The following is a 23,609-nucleotide window of genomic DNA, read 5'->3' as shown; positions in this document are numbered from 1 at the left end:
ATCTTTAACTCAGCACTGCCATGTTCACCACTAAACCATGTGCCCAAGCACCAAAGCTACACATCTTTTAAATCCCTTTATGGATTGTAACTCCACCATTTCCCAGAACAGCCTCTGCCAGGGCTGGAAGCCTTTTTTGGTGAAGAAATTTCCCCTAGGATCTCATCTAAGCCTCCCCTGGAATAGCTTGAACCCGTTTCCTCTTGTCCTTTCACTAGCTACGTGGCAGAAGAGATCAACTCCCAGCTGGCTGCAACCTCCTCCCAGGGAGTTTTAAGAGGACAAAGGTCCCCCCTGAGCCTCCTTTTCTCCGGACTGAGCTCCCCCAGCTGCTCCTCACCAGTTTTGTGCTCCAGACTGTTCCCCAGCTCTGTTCCCTTCTCTGGACATGGGACACACTCTGGACACTCAACCTCTCAATGTCTGTCTCAAAGTGAGAGCCCAGAACTGGATACAAGGTTTGAGGCACAGCCTCCTCACTCCACATAAGGACAAGGGAGCTATACAACCCTAGGAAAACTTTATTTAATTCCTGAAAGGAAAAGTAATTTATAATCCATAACACAATGATGAACGTGTGTTCTGGACTGCCATGGGCAAAAGCAAACTAAGTGCATTCTTTCTGGAGAAAAAAAAAAAGCAGCAAAAGAACAACAGAATATGTTGAGACAATTAGGCTAATTTTGGTTACAATGATTATACAGTTAGTTGATTCAGACATGAAATCACTTTAATTTTTATTTAAATTCTGATGTTTTAAATGCTGATTCAAATAATACAAAGCTTAACAAGCCAAACATAAAAAGATCTAATACATATTTTTTTTTAATTTTCAAATCATGCACTATCCACTCAGCCAGAAGCTAGAAAAACCATTCAACTAATGCACACTGCATGAGATGTGTAAAAATGCCTACCTAAAGCAACTCTTGCAGCTGAAGCATCATAATTAATCCAGAAGGAAACCCAGGACAGGATAGTGATCAGAATAGAAGGCATGTAGGTCTGCAGAATGAAGTAACCAATGTTTCTCTTAAGTTTAAAGCTGAGAGACAGCCTTGGGTAGGCACCTAAAAGAGAATATTTGGTATGGCCGTAATTTATTTGCGTAATGCCTGAAAACATTTTTTTTCTGTCATTTTGGTTTTATTTTTTCATTCAACATAGAGTAAACTCAGAGCTGAGAGATCCAGGATATTCAGCTGCAGAATTTCTAGCAAGAATTGGGATTAAATAATCTTTTATGCTAAAGGTACAAAGATGCTCTAGTTGCTTATCTGCTGGTAATCATAACATTCAACAGTCAACAGCCAAAATACACATCAGAGCAACAAAGCACAGAAATGCCTCTTCCCTGACAAACTGCCAGATGCCAGCTTCAGCATAACCCTCATCCTAAACTTCTGTCCAAGAAATCTTATCCTAATCCTAAACTTTTGTCCAAGAAATGCAACACTCATCTTTTGTCACTGGACACCAGAAATATTGTAGTGTATGAAACATTTGTCAAAATGGGTGCCTAGAAATCTTCAAGTCCCACTTCTGATTGATTTTGAAGAATTTGGGATGTACAATCCCTCTACAGTCCCTCCAAAGATGATTTCTACCCATATCTGGAAAGTGAGTTTTAAAGATAATTTTTTAACACATCTAATGGGTTTCTCAAGTAGGTAGAAAGCATCTCCTAGTAACAGCCCAATCCAACTCTTGCTTCTCTTGAACAATTTAATGTGATTGAAATATATTAGCTTTTTGTTGTTGCTGGTTTTTTTTTTTAATTTAAATTTCATGAAATCCAATCTGATTTTCTGCTCCTTCTCAGAAAGCATATTTTCAGCCTTCAGAACATCATACACTTGCTAGAAAAGGCCAAACTGGAAATCCTGGAACAAGCATTTAAAAGATTTTATATTGAAGACAAAATAATTAGTCTAATACATCCCCAACTTGGCAAAAGGAACATCTAAAAATACAGAGAAAAAGGTTCCTAAATTTCCTACATTCTGGGTTGGGATTATGGCACAGAGATGTATAAATGGCTAAATCAGTTTTCATAGATAAGAGAAAATACAGCTCATTTGATGAGCCTTAACATGACAGATTAATGTGCCCTCTTCATATGTTAATGAATGATGCCTTACACACTATGGAAGCAGTGATAAAAACTCATGCTTTCCAAATTCACAGTTGTTGCTGCTCTATTTTATTTCTCTTTGTAAAAATTTTGCTCCTCAACTGCACACTGAGAATTAATCCAGTTTTACAAGTCTTTAAAAGAATTCCCCTTTTAAGTTCCCCTCCACAAACCTGTAGAGAAAACAACATTCTTGGTGATAAGCTTGTAGTCTACAATGGAGAACTGTGGCAGTTCGATCTTTGTCACTCCTGTGACTGCATTATCACCCCCACGCCAGTAAAATTCAATGTCATCTGTTGTATAGCCATCTATAAAAACAGGAATAAACAAGTGAGATGCACATCTCTGCTGACATCATGGGGAACAGTTTATTAACTCAAAACATACCCAATATATTTCTAAAACTAAACCATTTATAAACATACAGACACAGGTCATTCCAAATATAATTTCAAAAGGCAACCCTAGGTGTATTTTAGTACTTGTTTGATTCGTATTTTTTTTAAGATATATTACATGAATGTATTAACAAAACAGACCTTTAAAACCAAATAAAGACTGCACACATCCCATCTCTAGATAGCAGCTGTACATCAGCTTAATGCAACTTCTGATCCCAAGGATGAATAAAATGGCGTGAGTTAGCTGTAATTTCTGTCCCTGAGCTGAAACATCAGCACTAGCAATGTTTAGCTTTTAATTGTAAAAAACCAGCATAATTCTTTTTTTTGAAATGGCTTGAATACAGTAAAAGACAGCCACATTCAGTAAGGCTTGTAAGAGTCCTCATGGGAAGCAACTTTAGCAGATGCAACACCCATCAGTGGCAAAAAAAAAAACAAACAACAAAACACCCACAAGAAATCACTAAAGGAAAAAAAAAAAATCCTACCACCCAAAAAAACCACCCCAGAACACAGCACATGTTCACACAGTCATATAACAAATCCATGAAAAAGGAATCTGGTTTCCCACATGGCAGCTGAGCCAATCTGCATGCTCCAGAGTTGGTGTACAGAAATGATCATGAGACATCAGAAATAAATCTACTGCAAAACCAGGAAATAAAATATTCATTAATGTTTCATTATATGTTAATCTAAAGATTTTTGTCATTGAAAGTTGTAAATAAAACCAACTAAAACACAGAATAATGACCATTACTTTTTGTGCAAATTGAGATAATAAATATATAAAACACCTTGATTTTAAGTCCTCATCCACAGGCAAAGGACAAAATTGCACACTAAACACCATTTTAGAGTGCTCAAATACCACTGGATTTCTAGGAAAAATGCAAAGAATCTATAAATCTATTCCTGTGCATCATTAATTTTTTGATAATCCAGGTAGAATCCAAGTTTGAAGGCATGAACGAAATAATCTGTAAAAACACTGAAACAACTACAAAATTCTATCTAATACACACAGTTTAAAAAAGTATTTTGGTAGATACATTCCTATAATCTGTTGACAGCAATTCCAGAGTTTTGTATAAGTGACTCTTTTACTTTCCTGGTCACAAGTCTGTCTTCAGAAAAGAGGCAGACAGCCTACTCTGCCTAGCAACACTTTATGTTTTTCAAGTCTTTCTCTAGGCTTTCAGAGAGAGAGAAAAATATCTAAAATAAAGTCCAAAATCAAATAAAGTCTAAAATAAAATAAAGATGAATAATTAAATTGGCTGATCTTGAGATGTAAAAGCAACTTATTGCACTTCATGTTATGAAAAATATAAAAGAACATTCTTAGAAAGTTTAAGAAGGTTGATATTACTTTTGTAGGAGTGTCTTCATGATATTATCAAGTTTTACTGATATTCTGATATCTACCCTGCTTTCCAAAGGCAAGTTCCAGAGTCTAATGCCATTTACTGAACTTGGTGGGATTAATCAAGGTAATTTATTGAATTCTGAGATAACTAAACTACTTAACTTCACAGCTAACAAATCAATATTTTATTTTTATTTTGTTTATTTCTGAAAAAAACCAAATCCTTAAATATGTTTCAGAAGGGAAATCCCCACTTTTCTATGTAAGAGAAAAAGTTGATTTGGTTGTGTTTTTAAGAATATCTGTTAGAAGAACTTTTTTGCTGAACTGCTTATGAACAGTTTAGCCTTGAACAGTCTAATCATACCGGGGTTCACACAAGAGAACACCAGGATTTATATTCCATCTGACTGCCAAATACTTCAGCATTATCCTCTACTAGGAAAATGTGGTTCAGCTTCTCCCTGGATTCTCACAGCCTTAGCACTAAGCAAACATTGACAACGACTTCTTAGGAGAGAGGAATCCTTGGAAACTCTCACCCAAAAAGTGAGAATCTTCAAACTGAAGATTCCAAACTCCACAGCTCTGGGTGGCCTTGGGGAGAACTGAGCAGAATTCCCTGCTGCTTAAGGGACTTACACTGGGCACATGATAACCTGGAACAGGCCCACAATGACAAGACTTGTTAGTAGGTATCAATAAGGGAATTTCAGGAAGTCTCTTTAAGCTTTCATTAAAATACTTCTCTTTCTTTCCAAAAAGGATAAATTATCCCCTTCATTACAGAGCATGGAGAAGGAAAGCAAAGAATATTACAGTCATCTGCACATGAATGCTCTTGTGTTAGTGCTAAAGTACCCAAAGATAATTGGATATAAGTCTAATATCTGCAAAACATCTGCCAAAAGAGAGAATGGGCCCATTCATGTCTCTAGTGGATGTTTTACAGTAAAGTCCAATTACCTATGGCTATAATAAACTCTTTCTGCAGGTATCTGGGACTCAAAACAACCCCACTTACAAGCTAAAATTACTTAAAGATCAACCAATATTAAGTAGCAATAAGCAGTCTAGAGAAAACAATCTATAGCTCTTGTCAAGAAAAGACAAGAATTAATAAAGTCAATTCAATTTTTTTAAATTATCAGACCATGTGTTGGTAAAGTAGAAAGGAGAGCATACTAAACCCAGAAATATTCCAAGTAATCTTTGCAGGAATATGAGTTTAGCACAGAAGACTATTTGATTTAGACTGTAAAACAACTGTTGGTTTACTATATATTAAATTGTTTGTAGCTCTGCTGCCAGCAGAGAGCATCTGATTGATTGCTTTTCCCTCAATCATTATATATCATCATCAGCGCGATTTACTTCACGTTCAGAAAGTTCAATTTCTCATTTCTGTCATGCATCACACACTGGCAGTCAACCAAATCAATACATTGTCCTGGTAATATGGCACCAATCCTGAGAGAACAAAGCATTCTCGACTCCCATTAACAGGGACAGGGAGTTTATCATCGTGTATACATTGAGGAATGACAGATGATGAAGAACTGTAGAGGAAAAACAAACAACTAGTAGAACATAAAATAAAAACCCCTTCACATAGAAAGTATAAAAGCACCATTTTTTTCCCAGCCTATTCAAGACGAGTCAAAAATAGGAAATTATTCTAATACAAACAACCTAAAATGAAAGCTTAAGTGTTACTGGCTGAAAATGGAAACATTTAGACACAAGACAATTATCAGAAACACCATCCAATGGAAGAAACGAGGCAGATTTTTCTGAAAAACTCAGGATTAATCAGGATGCACTGCCCCACAATGCTGCAGTTTATACATGACAGCCGGGAGGTATTTTACATCTACACATCTACAGGGTGCACTGTGTGGGAGTTCAAATGCTCCACACTGCCGACACTATGGTAGCACCTGGAGACTGAAGATAACACATCTGCTGGTTTAATTTGGTTTTTTTTGGGGGGTGGGGATTACATAAACATGCAAAACAATGAAAATGTCCCTAAAACAAAGGGAGGATTATGAGGCCATGCCCTAATCTCTCTGCTCTGACCCATCAGGAATTTGTGTGAGCTTGGGCAATACCTGCGCACATCCTGCATCACCCCTGAGCTAAGGAGAGCCACTTCAGCATTGACAAGGAGACACAGGAGACAGAAGCCTCCTCTTGGCAACTGTCTAAATCCTACCTCCAGCTGCTAAAGCTTATCCAAATAACAGTTCCTCTAGTTACAGCCTGTGTCTGTGATTCTGAGAGCATGGAATTATGATGAAGCACAGCTCAGCTACTTCCAAATTTTTTCTGAGCAGGTCCAGAGTCTTGGTGAAAGCTGGGAGCACACCATCCCTTTGATCACCTGAGGTATTTGTCCTTTGTTCACCAATAAAAACCATGTGAGAACTCAGTTTACAGCAGATTCTGGACTTAAATACTGTCACAAAGCAACCATTTACAAGATGAACACCATATACCTGGTGGAGAATAACAGAGCTGCATTATACATGTGGCATTTTTGGGGAAAAAAGTATCAAAAATGTACATTACTATATACAAAAACCTATGGCCTCATAGATAGGGAATGAGTAACAAGCTACTTAATTTCTCCTGCTGCTATCAAATGGATTTGCTCTGCCTAGCCACTCCCAATATGGTAGCTTCCCAAAATAAAATGCAGAGAACTCATGTATGATATCTACACCCAAGTGAAAGTTTTGATTACAAATACACAAAAGATTGTTACCTAACAATCATAATACATTAATTTATATAAATGCAGGTCACAGACTTTCAGAGTAATTGAAGAACTTGACATCTACAGGCCCTGTAAAAGGAGATGAATATTAAGTGATTAATCCTGTTTGTATAACAGACTGTAGAATACCTTTAGCAGAAATATCTATGCATTTCATTTATTTTTAAACACAGAACCACTACTTCCCTCCTTTTTCAAGATTTTCTTCAGCAGTTTTGCATTTACTCAGAGTAAACAGTAAATTTTACTTTTATAAGTAAAATTACTTATAAAATCAGAAGTAACATGCAAAGCATATTTTGAAATTCCGAAGCCTTTCAGATCTCTCAAATTTGTTTCACTGCAGCACTTCACCACATCAGCCTTCACTTATTCAATTCACTTATTCATTCAAAAACATAGCCAGAAAGAGTAAGTTAAAAGTGTTTCTTGGAATTTGCAGAGATGTTTAATGCTGAGGAGAACACAAGACATGAAGTGCTGAAATCAGTGGGGTGATACAAAGGTGAGTAGGACAAACAGAGTCTGTGTGCCAGAGCAACTGGAAAAAAGCCCATCATACTTGTTTCTTTCTCCTCTTCCCCATCCCCTCTAAATTCTGTATTTCTGCATAAAACATTAAAATTCTTCTTACATTTCACTTCAAAGGGTTTTTCCCCTAAGGCTCTCAGGATTTGGATACGAAGAGGATGTACAATTTTCTGACTGCAGTGAAATTCAATTGATTTTTAGATTGAATTGGCAACATTCTCAAAAAACAATCATCTTCAAGTTGTACAAATGGCTCCTTACTGTGGAGAGTAGGGTGTGTCAAAGAAAGAGACAGAAATGTGATGTTGTAATTACTATATACAGCAATTTAAAAAAAGAAAATGTCTTTTGATGAACAAGTGAAATGAGGAAATTGATTTCAGGCCTTAGAGTAGGATTTTAATGATAGCAGAATCAAGTTGAATTTTCATGTAGGTACTTCAGGCCAATTCTTGCTTACAGGAAGCCTGGTAACTTACAGAATAGGTATCCTGGTGGAACTCATAATTTTTTTTTTTTTCCTAATGATTTCACTGAAAATCATTCATACTTTAGAACACCTCCTGCAAAATGCTTTCATAAATATATTTCCACTGCTACAAAATTTCTAGGAAAAGAAAGAGAGATCAGAAACAGACAGGGAAAACTGTATCCAGGCAATAACATTCAAAAACTTTTCATCTCCTGGAACACAGCGATTTCTTGCAATCTTTCTGCTTCCTGAGTAAGTTCAGTTACTCCCACCAGCATGAATGATCTAAAAAGTTGTTGGATTCAACACTGTGGCGATTCTGCAAGAGCTCCTCACCCAGCAGAGACAAGTGTGTGGAGCAGAATGTGCATGGTGAAGGGAAGGCAGTGGTGGCTGACTGGCGCAGGGAGGGGGCCACAGCATCAGGACCAAATTCCTTCTGGGACTCCAGGGACAACTGGGCACTCTCTGGGTAGGCTGGAGCACAGACCTTTCCCACATCCTGCAGGCAAGAAGGCTCTTCATCTTCTTCCTTCTGATTTCCATCATAATTTTTTCCTGCAGACCAAGTGCTATATTTATGCATTAAATATATCCCAGAACACAATAAAGTACAACACATCTGGCTCAGTTTTTATTCATTTGAATGGCTAAGGTCCAGGGATTTCCATCACTGTGGAAATTACGTATCTGATTTCTGTAGGCAAACAAATAGCATTAGATAATCATGCATGTTTTATACAGTACACACAAACATCCTATCCCCTATTTCTGCCACAGTTTGTATTCCCTAACCCACTTACTTCATTTAGCAGATGACCTTTTCTGAGGATAAGGTTGACAGCATTATGCCAGCACATTGATTAAGTCTGGATCATCTTGAAGGTTTTTTCAGTGTAGCATGGGTGACATTAAGCAAATATGTGAGGAAAACATGGGTGGCAACAGTTGTCAATGTAAAGTTAGAGCTAAACATATTTCTCACTTCCACTGCTACTAAAATTACAAAGAGAAAAACTCTTAATCTTTAAATTTAAAAAACAGATTAGTATACATTAGACTTCTGCAGTAAAATTTATTATTTCCCTATTACACATACCACAGAAAAAAAAGGAGTTCTGGAACATAAAAGTAAGTACATGAGACATGACAAATCTGTCCTAGACATAAAAGATGGTGGGAAGCTTCATTTGCAATTAAAAGTAGAATATGGTAGAAAACTGTGAAACTCAATATCAAGAAACCCAATATAACGAACTATTTTCTTAGATCTCAGTTTTATTGTCAGTGACAGAGAAGAACTAAGAAATTTACTTTCACTTCTCACGATGCAGGATCTTCAAAGATGCAATAGGAAATTGCAATATGTAACCATGAAGATGATACCAATCATTGCTAAGGAAAGCAACATTTGGGTGGAAATAAATTTCTATTTAAATGTGAACTGATGTAAACAGGATAAAAATGAATGCATGAATACTTAAGTGATCTATTTCAATACCATTAAATCACAAAATAACAGAACTCAAGTGAAAATAACCATTGAGAAAAGACAAGTGCAATCAGGTATAAGCAGGCAATGGGCTTTTTTTTTTTCCCCACAACTATCAACAAAGTGAAAATATAAATTATTTCCTATGTTTAAAGACTTAAGATTTTACTACATAATTCATAGGTATTTTCTTCCACATTTTAATCAATGAAAACAAGTCAAAGGTAAATAAAAAATAATAAAAATACCCTCAATATCACACTGGCACAAAAAACTGCTTACAGCAAAACAAATGTTTTTTACCCTAGTTCATGAGATTTAATCTCAATCAGAGACAAAGCCCATGTCCCAGATAGCTGAATGACCAAGACACTGAACTAGGAGATCTACATGGAAGAGAGAACTTGGAATGCCAAGAGACAACTCAAGGTCTGCTTGAACCTTCTGCAATACCCAAACCCTCCAGTTTAAAGAGCATGAGAGTGACGTGCACACACTTTAATAAACACGGCTAAAAATGTTCAACTGAACAATTCAGTAAATGAATGGTGCCTCTCATATATTAACTGGATCATTTTATAAAGTCCATAAATTTGCATAGGTAATCTCATCAACCCCACAATCAAATATGAAAACTCTTCTGTGTTTTTAAATGAATGATATGTATAAGTAATGATTCAAATAGGAAGTATTGTGTTCTTTTGGCGTAATATTAAATTAATTTGATGGAAATGTCTTAACCCTCAACCCTTTGTGTAAAACTAAACACTGTTTCTTCTCTTTAAAATTAATTATTAGCAACTGTCTTCTACATTTGAAAGACCATATTTCAGGAACAGAATTTTTATACTAAAATGTACATCCATACTGAGTGGGTGTAAATGAAAAATTATTTTCTCCTCTCTCTCTTCAGTAAGGACAAGGCTCATGTAGGGAAACCAAATACTTATATTTGCACCCATGAATTTTATCACTGCAGCCTGTACTTCATGATTTGAGCAAATTCCTATATTTTATCTCATTTGACTACATTAACTAATTTATGCATAGGAAAGTTGCTGTCCAAAACAATTTTATGTGATCTGGAAATTATGAAGGCCATTGAATATTGTCCTCTATTAGACAAACAAATCTCACAATTTACTTATTTCAGAGAAGACTTCCTGAAAAGACAGTGTATGCTGTTTGCTCTTTTGTCTGATTTAAGAATTGATCTTTTTGAAACTGGAAATAGAAATGAGGGGTATATCCAAACAAATGAATCAGCAAAGCATCATCTCCACAAGCTCAATTTTTAATACCTTAGATATGTAAGACCAAATGTTCTAAGCTTCCTGCAACCCACTATCAGCCTACATTTTGAATACTGATGTACATTAAAAAAAAGAGAAGAAAAATGAACAACATCTGGCAACCTTAACCTTATTTATAAAATTGCATTAATACTCCACTCTGCTTAATTATTCCATTGCTGTATTAAAAATTCAAAGCCACAAGGAGAAAAATGCAATTTGTAGAAGGAAGCCCTTCTGTTTGTGGCTGCGCTATTTTTCAATTTAGAAAAATATTTATTCATTGTGATATGATAGCTTGCAATGCACTGTGAGGTAATATTCTGAAATATTATTCCATCTTTGACTGAAGGACATGACAGGATCTAAAACGCTTCTACTTTTAAGTAAAGATCTGGGGTTATGAAGGTTTAGGAACACTGGTGTCACAGTCTGTCCAGCAGGAGCATGCTAAAAACTGTTATTGCCAAGAGTGAAACACCATTAGAATGTAAAATGCCCCGCAGGTTTTTACACATGTAGGATAAGGGTTGGGTTTGGACTCTTAATTGAACCCTCAGAAATTAATTTTCTTTTAGTAATGAGCAAGCTATAATTAATGCTCCTTCTAAATTCATCCACATGTATAGATTTGGGAACTTTTTCTTTCCTATCTGGATAAGTCTTCTGTCATCTACAAGTTTTTCAAGGATAATTACATGTACCTTTGATGTGGAGAACTATTTATACACTACCATGTGAATGAAGTTCATAGGAACTTTAATTATAGACCATGATATTGTTAGAACTACATCATTATTTTCTAAAAATTGCAATAGTCCTGTAACATTTCTAGATGTCCTTCACAGAGCTTGCTTGGTATCAGAAACCACATCGCAGCCTCCTTAAAATATTTTAGTGGGAGCTGTGTGCCTCAAGGCTCAGAGGACTTTCGTGCAGGAAACTCTGTTGTGACACCTCTATCAGAAAAGACAGCACAGGTTTGTTGGCAGTATCCCAGCTACTTTCCTAGCATGCTGAAAGAGGCCAGGATAAATTCTTTTGACACCCATCTCTCCTGCTTTTAGAAATGGTATGCAGAGAAAAGTTATTTGGTGGATAACAAGATGCTAATGGTTGTGGATGGGTATGCACAAGGTAGCAGGAGTTGGAAGTGTTTTAACAGGAGATGGGGACAAGGCCAAAAGAGAATGAAAGCTTCTTCAGCTCGCTGCATTTATCCGGCACAGGAGACTAACCCTGAGAGCCTCAAACACACTGTTAAGCAGCTACTTCCGTAAATCTATGGCAGATGCAACCCCATCCCACATTGTTTGCCCTAGAAAAGTTCACTTGCCCTAGTCCAGTTTAAAGTTTTGGCTTTTATGTACCACAAAGCCACGTTAAATCCTGCTGTATAGGTAATATACTGTTTTAATCAGTACCTGGTATACTCCTCTGATCTGTACTGATGTATCATACTAGGTTTCATTACCACATTTCAGAAGTTTGCAAGTTCACAGAATTGTCTATAACTTTTCTAACATTCACTTTTCTTCTGAGCTGTAACTCCAGGCACTGCTCGAGGCTATGCCTATTTCATGACATAGATGTGACTGAGACAAGATAATGCCAACCCTTAAAGGGACTTTTCCCTGCAAGCAGATTTTAACACACTGTTGACTTTTATTCTGTTTTCCTCTAGCTCTAGTATTGTAACTGTGTCAATATGCAAATATGTATTACATAAGGTTGCCTCTTGGGCTGGAAAAGCAGGATATCTGCATTAAATGTTCATTAAGAAGAAGCCAGTACAATATTTTAACATACATAAAAGGAAATCAGCCTCAAATACAAAAGTTAAAGAACTACAACTTTTTGCTGAGAGCCCCATGTGGACTGCACCTCTCTCATGCTTTTGAAATAAATACCCTTCTTCAGAAAAAAACTAAGAGAAAAACACATGAATAATACAATAATGTATAATAAACCACGCAGCAATGGAATATGTTAAAATTAGTACTTCATAATCACTATAGCTTCCTGATACAACTGCACTGAATCACTCTTGAAGGAGTTATGAGTCAAATTCACCTCCATGCTACCAAAAAAAAAAAAAATCCCAAAACACCAATGTTACTATTTTCAGATAAACCTACAGTATTCTATACCTGTGGCACAGAATCACAGGGTTGGAAGAGACCTCCAAGATCATCGAGTCCAACCCAGCCCTAAATGCCTCAAGTAAACCTTGGCACTGAGTGCCACATCCAGTCTTTTTTTTAAACACATCCAGGGATGGTGACCCCACCACCCCCCCAGGCAGACCATTCCAATATTTTATCACCCTTTCTGTAAAAACCTTTTTGCGAACAACAAATCTAACATAGTTCCTCCGCCGGTGGGCTTACTTACCAGCTGCGACAAAAACTTGTCTCAACACACACTAAAAACTTCCTGGACTGCCTCTTTTCTGCTGTATTAAGTTCCCAGCAGATGTCTGGTAGGTTGAAGTCACCTACAAGAACAAGGACTGGTGATCCTGAAACATTCTCCAGCTGCTTGTAGAATAGGTTGTCCACCTCTTCTTCCTGGTTGGGTGGACCATAACAGACTCCATAACTGACAAGGAAGTCAGCCTTGTTGGCCTTCGCCTTAATTCTTACCCACAGGCATTCAACTTCATCATCACTAGAGTTCCAACACCTATGGCACCAAAAGCCTCCCCAATATAAAGGGCCACCCCTCCAGCTCTCCTCCCTTTGCTGTCTCTCCTGAAGAGCCTGTGGCCACCCAGTGCAGTCTCCAGCCATGTGAGTCATCCCACCACGTTTCTGTGATGGTGACACATCACAGCTCTGCTGCTGCACCACGGCCTCCAGCTCCTCTTCTTTGTTACCCATGCTGTGTGCATCGGTACGCATGCACCTCAGCTGGGCCGATGGTTTCACCCCTAGCTCAGGCCTACCACCCTTGGTCCAGCTTCCAGGCAGCCCAGCTGCATCCCCTTCTCCCTTCAAACCTAGTTTAAAGCCCTCTCAGCAAGTTCTGCCAGTTCATGAGCTAAAACCCTTCTGCCCCTAACAGAGAGATGGAGCCTGTCCAGTTCCAGCAGCCCAGGTGCTGGAAACATTGCCCCATGATCAAAGAACCCAAAATTCTGCTGATGACACCAACCCTTGAGCCCCTTGTTGATAATGTGGGCTCTCCTATTCCTTTCATCAATTTTCTCCACCACCAAAGGGACTGAGCAGAGCACTGCCTGTGCTCCTGCCCTATCAACCACTCAAGTCAATGCCCTACAGTCCCTCCCTGTCTGTTCCTTATTTAAACTGCCTTTTCCTTTACACAGTGACATTCATTCCTAGCTTATCCTTACAACCCAAGGCTTATGTGCATCACACATGCCATTATCTACATTTATATTCCTAACATCGTCTTTGCTTCGGAAGTGTTATTCTGTATGTGTCTGTGGGCTTTATGAATCAGAAAAGTTGCTACTTGTAGGGAACACATTGCTTCAGTGCAGAAGCAAGAAACTGAAAGTACAGAGAGCTCTGCTACTATAAATATGAAAATTGCATTCCTCCTCTGCTCTGCAGCCTCCTTGGTGTCCAGGAAGCTGTAATGGCTCAGGAACACATCCATGGGGAAGGTATCTAACAGCCACCTCGTAAACATGGTTATCAAACCATTGTGGTGCTCCCAACTTCGCTGTACACTATTAATGTTACAAGTATATGCATGCCGTAGTATTTATAAGGAAATATTTTATTACTATTATTGCATAAAGCAATTATTTGTTCAAAGCTTAAAATGAAAGGACTCTTGTGTGGCAAAGAATAAATGTGAAAAAAAAAATCATCTTTGGAAGGCACTGAGTTGAGGACAGTGATCTCTCATATGAGTTTTATCATGTCATTGTGTCCCTAGTTAGAAGTGGGAATACTGAAAAACTGACCAGTCCCAAGTGGCTTTTAGCAACAGCCACTCTGACCTGGAACATCTCACGGAGCTCTTAGACAAATGGAAGGTATGCAAACCCGATGTTTTCCTGGGCACAGGATGGGTAATAACATCCAATTTGTGTGTAGAGTGGTGAAGCTAAAAACCACTTTCATTACCTTTCCTGTACCAAGCACAGATGCAGAAAGACAGAGTCTGATTCTTGCTTTTGAAAGTATCAAGAGCTATTGAAACAAAAAAGTGTTGGCAAGTCAATGGGGAAAGCATAGGACACTTTTTCTTCAAGAAAAGTAAAGGACTCCGTGAGTCCCAGATTAAGAACCAGAAGGATGTTTCTCTCTTGACACCTACCTGCCTCGCTAATTCTAGTAACTCCCAGAACAGAGTGGTGCCTTGCACATCCTTAAGTTCCCCAGGTCTGTTACTGACAGTAAACTTAGTCTTGTTGTACTGTCACAGCCCACTAGCTGCAGAATGAGAGCACAGGGGAAAAAATAGCAATAGTGATCAGCATAACAGCAATTAAATCTTCTCTGATGGGAGACAGGGCAGTAATGGAAAGTGGAGATTCGAGCTTATGCCACAATTCTTTATTCAGTGTGACTTTTGTCAGAGTTACAGCAATTCAGTTTTTAGACGCGAAACCCTCTTTAAGGTATCTTAAGTAATGTTTTAGTCTCTTAAAAGTGTTGATTCCTACACATTGCAGAGATTTAACAGCAGTGCTGCTGCAGGAAGAATATAATAAATACCTGGTTTTATAGATGCAGGTTATAATTGGTGCTAGGTGCACACACAGGAATTGAGGCATTTCTTTAATCAACAGCTCGCAGCCACTTTTCAGCAGATAATTAAAGTCACTTGCTGACTGAGAGCTGAGTTAGGGTAACCAAATGCTCTAGGTGAGAAGTGGGTTGGAAGGAAATCCACAGTGCACAAACAAATAGCAATCACACAGCACATATCAGGCCCTGGAGGCTTTCTTGCCAGTGTAAAAGCAACTTTACAAAAACAAACATGTTTTCAAAAGAAATCAGATTTGTTAAAGCTGAATATATTTAATAAAACTGCTTCAGAACATATAGTAATTTCTATTGCTTTGGATGGCTTGGTGAGTTGGACTTCTAAAGCATTCTTTTTTCTGCTCAGGATTACAAGTAATTGCTTTTATTTCATCTACCTTTAGCTGAAGCATTTAACTTGGACAACCAGTAATATATAGATTTAATTCATAATTTCCCAAATCACAAGGCTTTATTTTGCTTTCAGTAAAATTAATTGAAAGCAATAGTGTGCATACACCTTCATATTATGATGAAACTTTATATTTTCTAAATTGAATTAAAATTCTTGTGTGAGAATTATAATAATGGTGCTCCATATTTCTGTTATTCAAAGGGCAGCCTTGAAGCAAAGATAAATTTTTTTTTGAAACTCTTGTTTGCTTCGAGGTTTTAAAAATTATTTCTCTCTCATTATTTATGTAATTGTCAAAGCTCAAAGCTTTAATCTTGATGCTTTATTTGTTCTGCACTGTAGCTACATGTGGATTTACTGACAGTAGGGTTCATTAATGCTGGGTTTCTGATATGTATTCCTTTCCTTTCATCACTAATAGGATAGGATTTTAACTCATAAGTATAATGCTGATGGATATAATGAACGGCTTAATCAGTGGCTTCATTTTTCATCAGTGGGGTAGTCCAGTGACTTGATGTTAATGATAATGAAGTTGCCAGTGAACCTAGAGAAAAACATTAACTGCAGTCATTAAAGATAGTAGAATTGAATTTGGATTTTAATTCACAATGTTAGTGAATGTAACAACTTGCCAGATGTAGAAAATGCTCTTATTAGACAATATATCCCTTCTAGAACTGTAAATGAAGGGTAGGTTGCCAGGGATGTTTTGCATGTGTATCAAAGCAAATACCAACTTTCTCCTAAGCAAGTAAAAAAAAAATACCAGACCAATATAATGATGATTCAGTTCATGGCTTTAGTTGGTTTTTAAAATTTCTGCTGCTGGGAACACTTAAAAAAATTAGTCATCTGTATTTCAGGAGGTGTTCAAATATCTTTAGGTAAGTAAGCATCCTCATTGCTACTCTGGGCATGCAAAAGGTAAAGAGTGGAATCTGAGAAAATCTTAAATTAATTCAACTTGAAAAATATGATAGAACTGAGTTTTCTTGGTTCTGCCTACGTGGCTGGGAAGGTGCTCTTGGCTATCCTCCCAGACGGGACATTCCCAGTGAGGCAGCCAGTTTCACTCCCTGTTTATCCTCTGTTCTCTGACCAAGGGAATGACCTCAGGGTGGCTCACTTGCCATGTGCTGTGGCCAGTACTTTGTGTCCCTGTGGCCACCACCTTGTGTCCCTGTGGCCACTGGCAGGGCTCACAGGAAGCTCTGCAGTTTCACAGGGGGGAGGTGAATAAATGGGATTTAGACGGTGTGCAGAAATACGAAGATCAGCATTTCAGCGCTCCCGCAGTGCTGCTTGGGTTGGTGTAGGATTTTGGGATGAGTCAGAGACTTCTGCAGCAGCACTGGTAGCTGAGAAAGCAGCTCTTCCTCAGTCTGAGGGAAACAAAGACCTAAATACAAATGGAGGGTAGCAAATACAACATAAATTACCAAAACGTTTGTTACTGCATATTCACTTTACACCTCAGAACAGGTGTTAGCCACAGTCTTCTGGCAAAATTTTATCTTTGCTAATTAAATTCTGCACTGCTAAATTCCCCCTGTAATTTTAATTGGTTTTTGTATTCCTCACTTTACGCCATAAATTGTTGTATGAGGCTATTCTGTGCTACTAAATGGCTAAATTTAATTGGTAGCTGGCATACTCCTTAACACCTAATACATATAATGATAATTTGGGAAGTGATTTAAAATTTAAAATTTAATAATTTTTGTAGCTAAAATCAATGAAATCTTCATCTGACTAAACTCCTTCTTGGTTTCCCATAGTTTTCTCCAGTGATTTTATTTGGCTAGAAACCGTGTTAGAGAATTTTCTCTCTGGAATGTGCAGGTAGAATTGTAAAGTGTTTCTTTCTTTCTTAAAAAAAAAAAAAGTCTGTCTATCTATCTATCTATCTATCTATACTCACCTTTGTCTATGCTAGGAACTAATTTAAAAACAAAGTACTGCAGTACAAAGACTGCTAAAGAAACTAAGCTGCAATCACTGAGAAATTAGAAGTCCTCCATCCTCAGACCTCCTCCCCCTGTCCCAGTGATGTACTTGAGAAAAAAAAAATCAATAATTCAGTTAATAGAAAAGAATAATAATAATTCCAATTTTTTTTTTCTGTCTAGGAATAACCACTGCTAAGCTGGACCAGCTCTAACTGAAGATTGGAGAAGTCCCACCTTGTTGGCATTTAGACAGCTTTGATCAATATGCAAGGCTCAAATAACTTTACCATGTTATTTTTTCTCATAATATTGAATTCTTATATGAACATAATATGAATTTCTTCTTCATCCTAATAACAAATTGCCTTAATAAGAAAAGGCTTATAACTGAAATGGGGCAAGGCAGCTGTAAGAAAATTGAAAAATGTGCAAGGAAAATGCTTAAACACATGACTTTGCCTCTATTACATACTTATCAAAACCATCAGATTTCATCAATGAAAGCAAGATTTATTCATGATTTAACAGTGCTCTATCACTTTATCAGTACTCTATTACTTTAGGCTTTACCTTGGAGACTTAATATATATGGCTTTCACACAGTGAAGGCAGCTATATCAAATTCAGCCTCTTTCCAAAATCAGATTTCAGTGTCAGTGATCTCAAGCAAATATGCTCTACACATTCCACATCAATTTTAGATTTTACTCTGTAAAAAAAGTAGGTAATAGCATAATCTCATCATTTAAATTTGTAACCCCATGTCAAACAGAAAGCCTCACACAGCATCATATTTCCTCTAGATCTTTAGCCCTCAACTGTTCTGACCTCTCACCTGTGCTGTCAGGATTTACACTACAGGAGAAGGAAAAAACCCAAACAAAAAACTCCAACAAACCACTTGCAAACCCATCCTACAGATGAAAACTGGCTGCTTGCAAAGATGAGAAAATAACTGCAGTATTCAAACCAGCATGACCTTGTTGAGCAAGTTTTGCTAAAAACTCTGACCTGAGGGCTTCTCGTTGAAATATTCCAGATCTTCATGTCTCCTTGAGCTCTGCTGCTATTAATAACATGGGCAGCAGGGCTTATTCTCATCTCTGGTTTGGGGTTTTTTTTGTGGCATTTTTAGTTCTTCAAAGGAACGTCTGTTTCCTGTGACAAACATTTATTCTCATACTTGATACTCTACAGTTTTATAAGAAAAGACAAAAAATTCTCTGTCCTTGTTGGAGATTGACTGAGACACAAAAGCAGGATTTTTTTTCCTCATTGCAATCCCATTCTGACGTGCAAGTGCCCTCGATATTCAAAGTGTTTAGTTTTAGTCAGTCAACTTCCTATACAGTAAAAAATAAAAGGCACTAACAGAATGTTTCAGATAAAAGAAGGCTGGCTTGAATATTTTTGAAAATTACACTCTCTTAGCTAGCTAAATTCCAAGTACTTCTGTGTTTTGTAAGAGAAAAGAAAAAATCCAAAGTCAAAGAAATAGAGAAAGGGGACTAAATCAGGAATTCATGCATATGTTATATAAATGCAATCAGGTGGAGTGCATTTAATCCCCTGGATTTCAATATACCTGCTCTATTTTACAAATCTTGTTGGTATTGAAAATCTCTTGATTACCTGAAACAATTTGCTTTTATTCAAAATATAAACACAAATAACACTGCATTCCTTTTTAAAATGTTATATGCGAATACTGATAGGATTAAAAAAAACGTATTTTAAGTAAATGTGTTGCAAAAATATAATATAATCTGTTAATTGTGTTCAAGCAGGCCAGACGGCATATAGCTTGTAATCTTCAGGGAGAGACAAATCAGATTACTGTGCTCCCATACACTGCCTAATGCTATCAATTTCTGCTTGCAATCTGTAAGAAAGGCAAAAAATAATAATTGGAAAATTAATGTGTAAAAGTCTATAGTATTATCTTATTATGCAGTTTGCACTGATGGGGCCAATCTGTGCATGGTCTGCTTTCTCTTGGGGGGTCATTAGGTGCCTTAAACATAAAACTTGTGGAAGAGGAAAAGCTTTACAAAACCAGCTTTAAATAAAGAGGGAGTTACATGCAAAGGGCATAATGTTGATAGCAATTATTGCTGCTAACCTGGAAATAGAATTGACTTAAGCAGTTCTCCCACAGTAGTACTGTTTCCTATGAGAAGCTGTATGATATTTCACTTCTCTTGCTATGGGCAGCTTCTTCCTAATGTTCTATGCTCCTAACAACTCAATCATTCTAGATTACAACAGCTTCAACTCATGCAGCGGGTTTGCCAGAGAAACATTAATACAGTATAAAAAGAAACTATAGCACAGATAAATGTCACCACAGGTCACAGAAGTGACCAAATTAGTAGTAAATGTAGAATCAGAAATCTGTTTCCCAGTCTGGTGCTTTTCCACACCAGCTGCTCACCCTTACTGGGACACAACTCTCACAAATGGGCTTTCTTTAGGAGATACAAATTTTTGTCAACCTAATAACAACAATCAGTGACCTGATCTTTAAAAAGAAATGCACCTTGTTCTACACGTTAGAGCAGCACTCCTTAAATGGGAATTTTCATCAGGCGGAGTCTCCAGGGCCTGGTGCCAGTGTGCACCTCTTGGAAGTGGGTTACACACCTGAGATATTTAGCATTTCCTGCTCCTTTTCTTTGTAACAATTGTACTCACATATTCATTAGCATTTAGTCACCAGTTTTCTCTACAGAGCACAAATATAACTAAAGAAATACCACTCATACTAGTATGGCATGCTGTCACCCAGGTAGGCTTTTAACCCCTGAACCACACAGGAGTGAACTGCAAAGGCTCTGCTCGACATGTAGGAAACAGTGCTGAGTGATGGGCTGTGCCTAGACACCCTGGAAATCGGAAAAAAAATCAAGGAAAAAGTGCACACAATGTCAGAGACACTAAGCCTTGCTTCTGAGGTTATGGTATTAGCTCCTCTAGCCCAGATGACTGATCATTCCAAAGATTACTTTGGAATTAAGAAATTTTCTCTGAGAGAATCTAGAGATATAAATACTTATAACACATAAGAGGTTTTTTTTTTTTCCTGCGATAAAAGAAGATGACTGAAGACACACAGTCCCTCAAATCATGATTATACCTAACCTGAAACCATTCTCATTTTGAATGAACTACCATGATTAAAGCTTCTTAGGATTCAAATATATTTATACAAAGACAGGTACTCATGGGCAAGCACTGAGACACATGATCAATTGTCCAGATTATAGAGTTGCTGCCTGGATATAAAATGTACATTCCATAGACACAGAATATGAGGATTTGAGGAAATTTCCAGTTTCACCAGCAGAATAAACAAGACAGAATATATAAAAAATGTTGACAGTGCAAAAGGCCAAAATTAACATAATAAGAATTCTGAGGATTTTAACAGTGCAATTCAGGCTAGAGAGAGATTTAGCATCCCTAAATTCACAATCCTAATCTTGAGACTCAGACTAGACACCTGGACTCAATAATTCAGGAACTGGAAACAATTAACCTCCACCTTCTGGAGAAGAAACCTTGTGAGCCAGGTTTGACAACCTGATTTTTGGGGGGGATGTACAACTTTCCATTGGCCATACATGTAGACCCAACAATTCATTTAGCTTTCATTCATTCATCATACTTAGGTGATCTAAACACTAACGCATCAGAAAAATGCTACTCTGAGGCTGCTTTTGTATTTCTCTCAGCATTTAGGAGATCTCATCAGAATCCCAAAACACAAGGACATTCTCCTGAACCAAAGGATGGAATTACTTTTAATATTGGTCTCATAGGGAAAAAATGAAAAAAAAAATTATGCAGACACAGCCAAGCCACAGTCATGAAATAATATGTTCAATTTGCCTGTGAACTGTGCCATTTTTATATCTGCTATAAGCTGTGAATATTAATCGTCTCAAGAATTGTAAAGCATCACAGATACATGGAGTGTGCTGCTGGCATGTACCTGAACAACATTAAAAGGACTTTTACCCTCCAGAATCTTTCTTCTCTAAACTTCTCTAAAATAAAATATGGGAGCTCTTAAGCCCAACAGTAGATCCTTCTAGCTGAAATCTGTTTAATTCACTATGCTGTATGCATGCACTGACACAGTCTGCAGTAAGTTAATCACATGGCATTTTACCCACACAACTCTCCCTACCACATATAACAAGCCAACAGAGACTTATTGTTCTCTCAGATACAGAAAAGATTTCAACAGCTAAAAGTAATTGTGGACATGGGTATCTTTTGTGGCAACCCCGTGCTTTCCTGTTACAGAATCTACAAAACTGGGCATTGACTTCTCTCACACAATCATGAGGTTTTTTAAAAAAAAGAGAGAGAGAAAAAAGAAAGAATACATGAAAGAGGTATAATATTCAGTTGCATACATCTTTCAGGGTCCCAAAAAATCACTCAGAACAAACGTGATCGGAATACATATGTAGTAATAATTTCCATCCTTATTTAAAAGGACTGCTCTTCCACAGCAATGTATTAGACAGGATTTCCTCAGTCCTCCTGTAATCTATCCAAGATAATTATTAAATGAAAAACCTAGCTTTTAAAAACTGTCTGGAATCTATTTAGACAGCCCTACAAGTAGCCAGAATCATTTGTGAAGAGCTGAGCCCTTCCAAGCCCTCGCTGTAACAGCACGAGGAGAGATGGCAACTCTCCCTCCTGGGCACTGACCTTTCCCTGGTGCTGGAGCATCAGGGAAGTGACAGGGCTGTCGTGCCTCCCCAGGGAGCCCTGAGCTGGCAGGGACAGGGACATGCCATCCCTCCACAGTGCTTTGCACCTGGTCCCCCCAGAGCCCTGCCAGGAGATGCCTCCTCACCTCAGGCACAAAGAGCAGCAGCTGCAAAGGGCCTCTCACAGAGCTCAGCACAAGTTTACCTCTGGAGGAAAAAAATGGTAGAGAGATTTCTCCTCTCTGTCACAGTATTTGATTAATGAGTGCAAGTATTGCCACTAATGTAAAAATATGAGGAAACATTTTAACTGTATCACACGTGGGATTTTGACAAAATCGGATGGTTCGTTAGTGATACATTACAGCCTATCACATTAAAAATCACGTCCACCAAAAAAATTTGAATTAAAAACCCTTCCATAAGACAAAAAAAAATGTTTACAAATATTAATTCTGGAACCTCACTGCAACTCAAAATTTCTTTTGTAATTTCTATGAAACCAAGAAGCACAGTAATAAAACCCAGAGTTCATAAACTGCAGGGTGTTGAAATAACTTAGGACTTTTCTTCAGGATTATAGACAGAGCTTTTTCAATTCCAATTCCACTGGAAAAGACCTTCACTTGATTATTGCCATTCCATATTTCATGGAATATTCCCATGAAATTATTTCTGTCAGAGCTTTTTTTGAACAAAGTTTGTCTTTCACTTTTATTTCTATCAGGTCTCTTTCCTGGGAACACAAACTAATGCCCAGAGCAGAAGTCAGCAGCAACACAGATTTCCACAGAGCAGGCTGCCAGTCTCCAGCATGCTTCAAACTAGATGCATCATTTCTCTTCTTCATAAACTTATAGAGAAAAAAAAATCATTTGGTTATGAAACTAAGATTTTTTCTGAATCAAACTTATTCTTTGCATTGTTCTACAAAGATGGCAACTTTCATTATCCTAATAAATTAACAAGAAAAGACATCTCTGTTGCAATCATGTTACATAAACATCTCACCGATAGAGATATATCATTAGATTATATTTTAAGCTCCCATATGTCACTAGAATTCATGCTGAAACCACCTTACAATGCAATCTTTATGACAGATTTCTGTGGATTAACCAGCTTCCAGTTTTCTCTGACATTTTGTTAAAACTTTAATACTCTAAGCACTGTCGTTTGACATGCTTTCTGCCACTACTTTTGCCAAGCACAAGCATATGCTACAACACAGCAAAGGCTGCTCTTTGACTTATGTCTTTTACAAGAGAAATATCTTGCACTGACAGTGCATATTGTTTGAAAAGTA

The 23,609-nt window shown here is 37.5% G+C and overlaps 1 protein-coding gene across 3 annotated transcripts in view; it reads right to left on the bottom strand.

The window, feature by feature from the left end:
* Nucleotides 1-23,609, bottom strand: part of GABRB2 (gamma-aminobutyric acid type A receptor subunit beta2) — a 137,109-nt gene that overhangs the window by 22,216 nt on the left and 91,284 nt on the right. For 2 of the 3 annotated variants that reach the window (XM_066196849.1, XM_066196851.1), the window contains exons 8-9: nt 2,308-2,445; nt 918-1,070 (exon numbers count right to left, since the gene is read on the bottom strand). In XM_066196849.1, the coding sequence (XP_066052946.1) occupies nt 918-1,070; nt 2,308-2,445 (291 nt within the window). The remainder of the gene's footprint in view (nt 1-917; nt 1,071-2,307; nt 2,446-23,609) is intronic. The other variant, XM_066196852.1, reaches the window with a different exon arrangement.

Source organism: Chamaea fasciata, unplaced genomic scaffold, assembly GCF_029207755.1.
Source record: "Chamaea fasciata isolate MVZ Bird 193981 ecotype frontalis unplaced genomic scaffold, bChaFas1.0.hap1 SCAF_15, whole genome shotgun sequence".
Taxonomy (NCBI): domain Eukaryota; kingdom Metazoa; phylum Chordata; class Aves; order Passeriformes; family Sylviidae; genus Chamaea; species Chamaea fasciata.
Note: the sequence above shows the minus strand (reverse complement) of the source record. Positions and strands in the feature narration are given on the sequence as shown.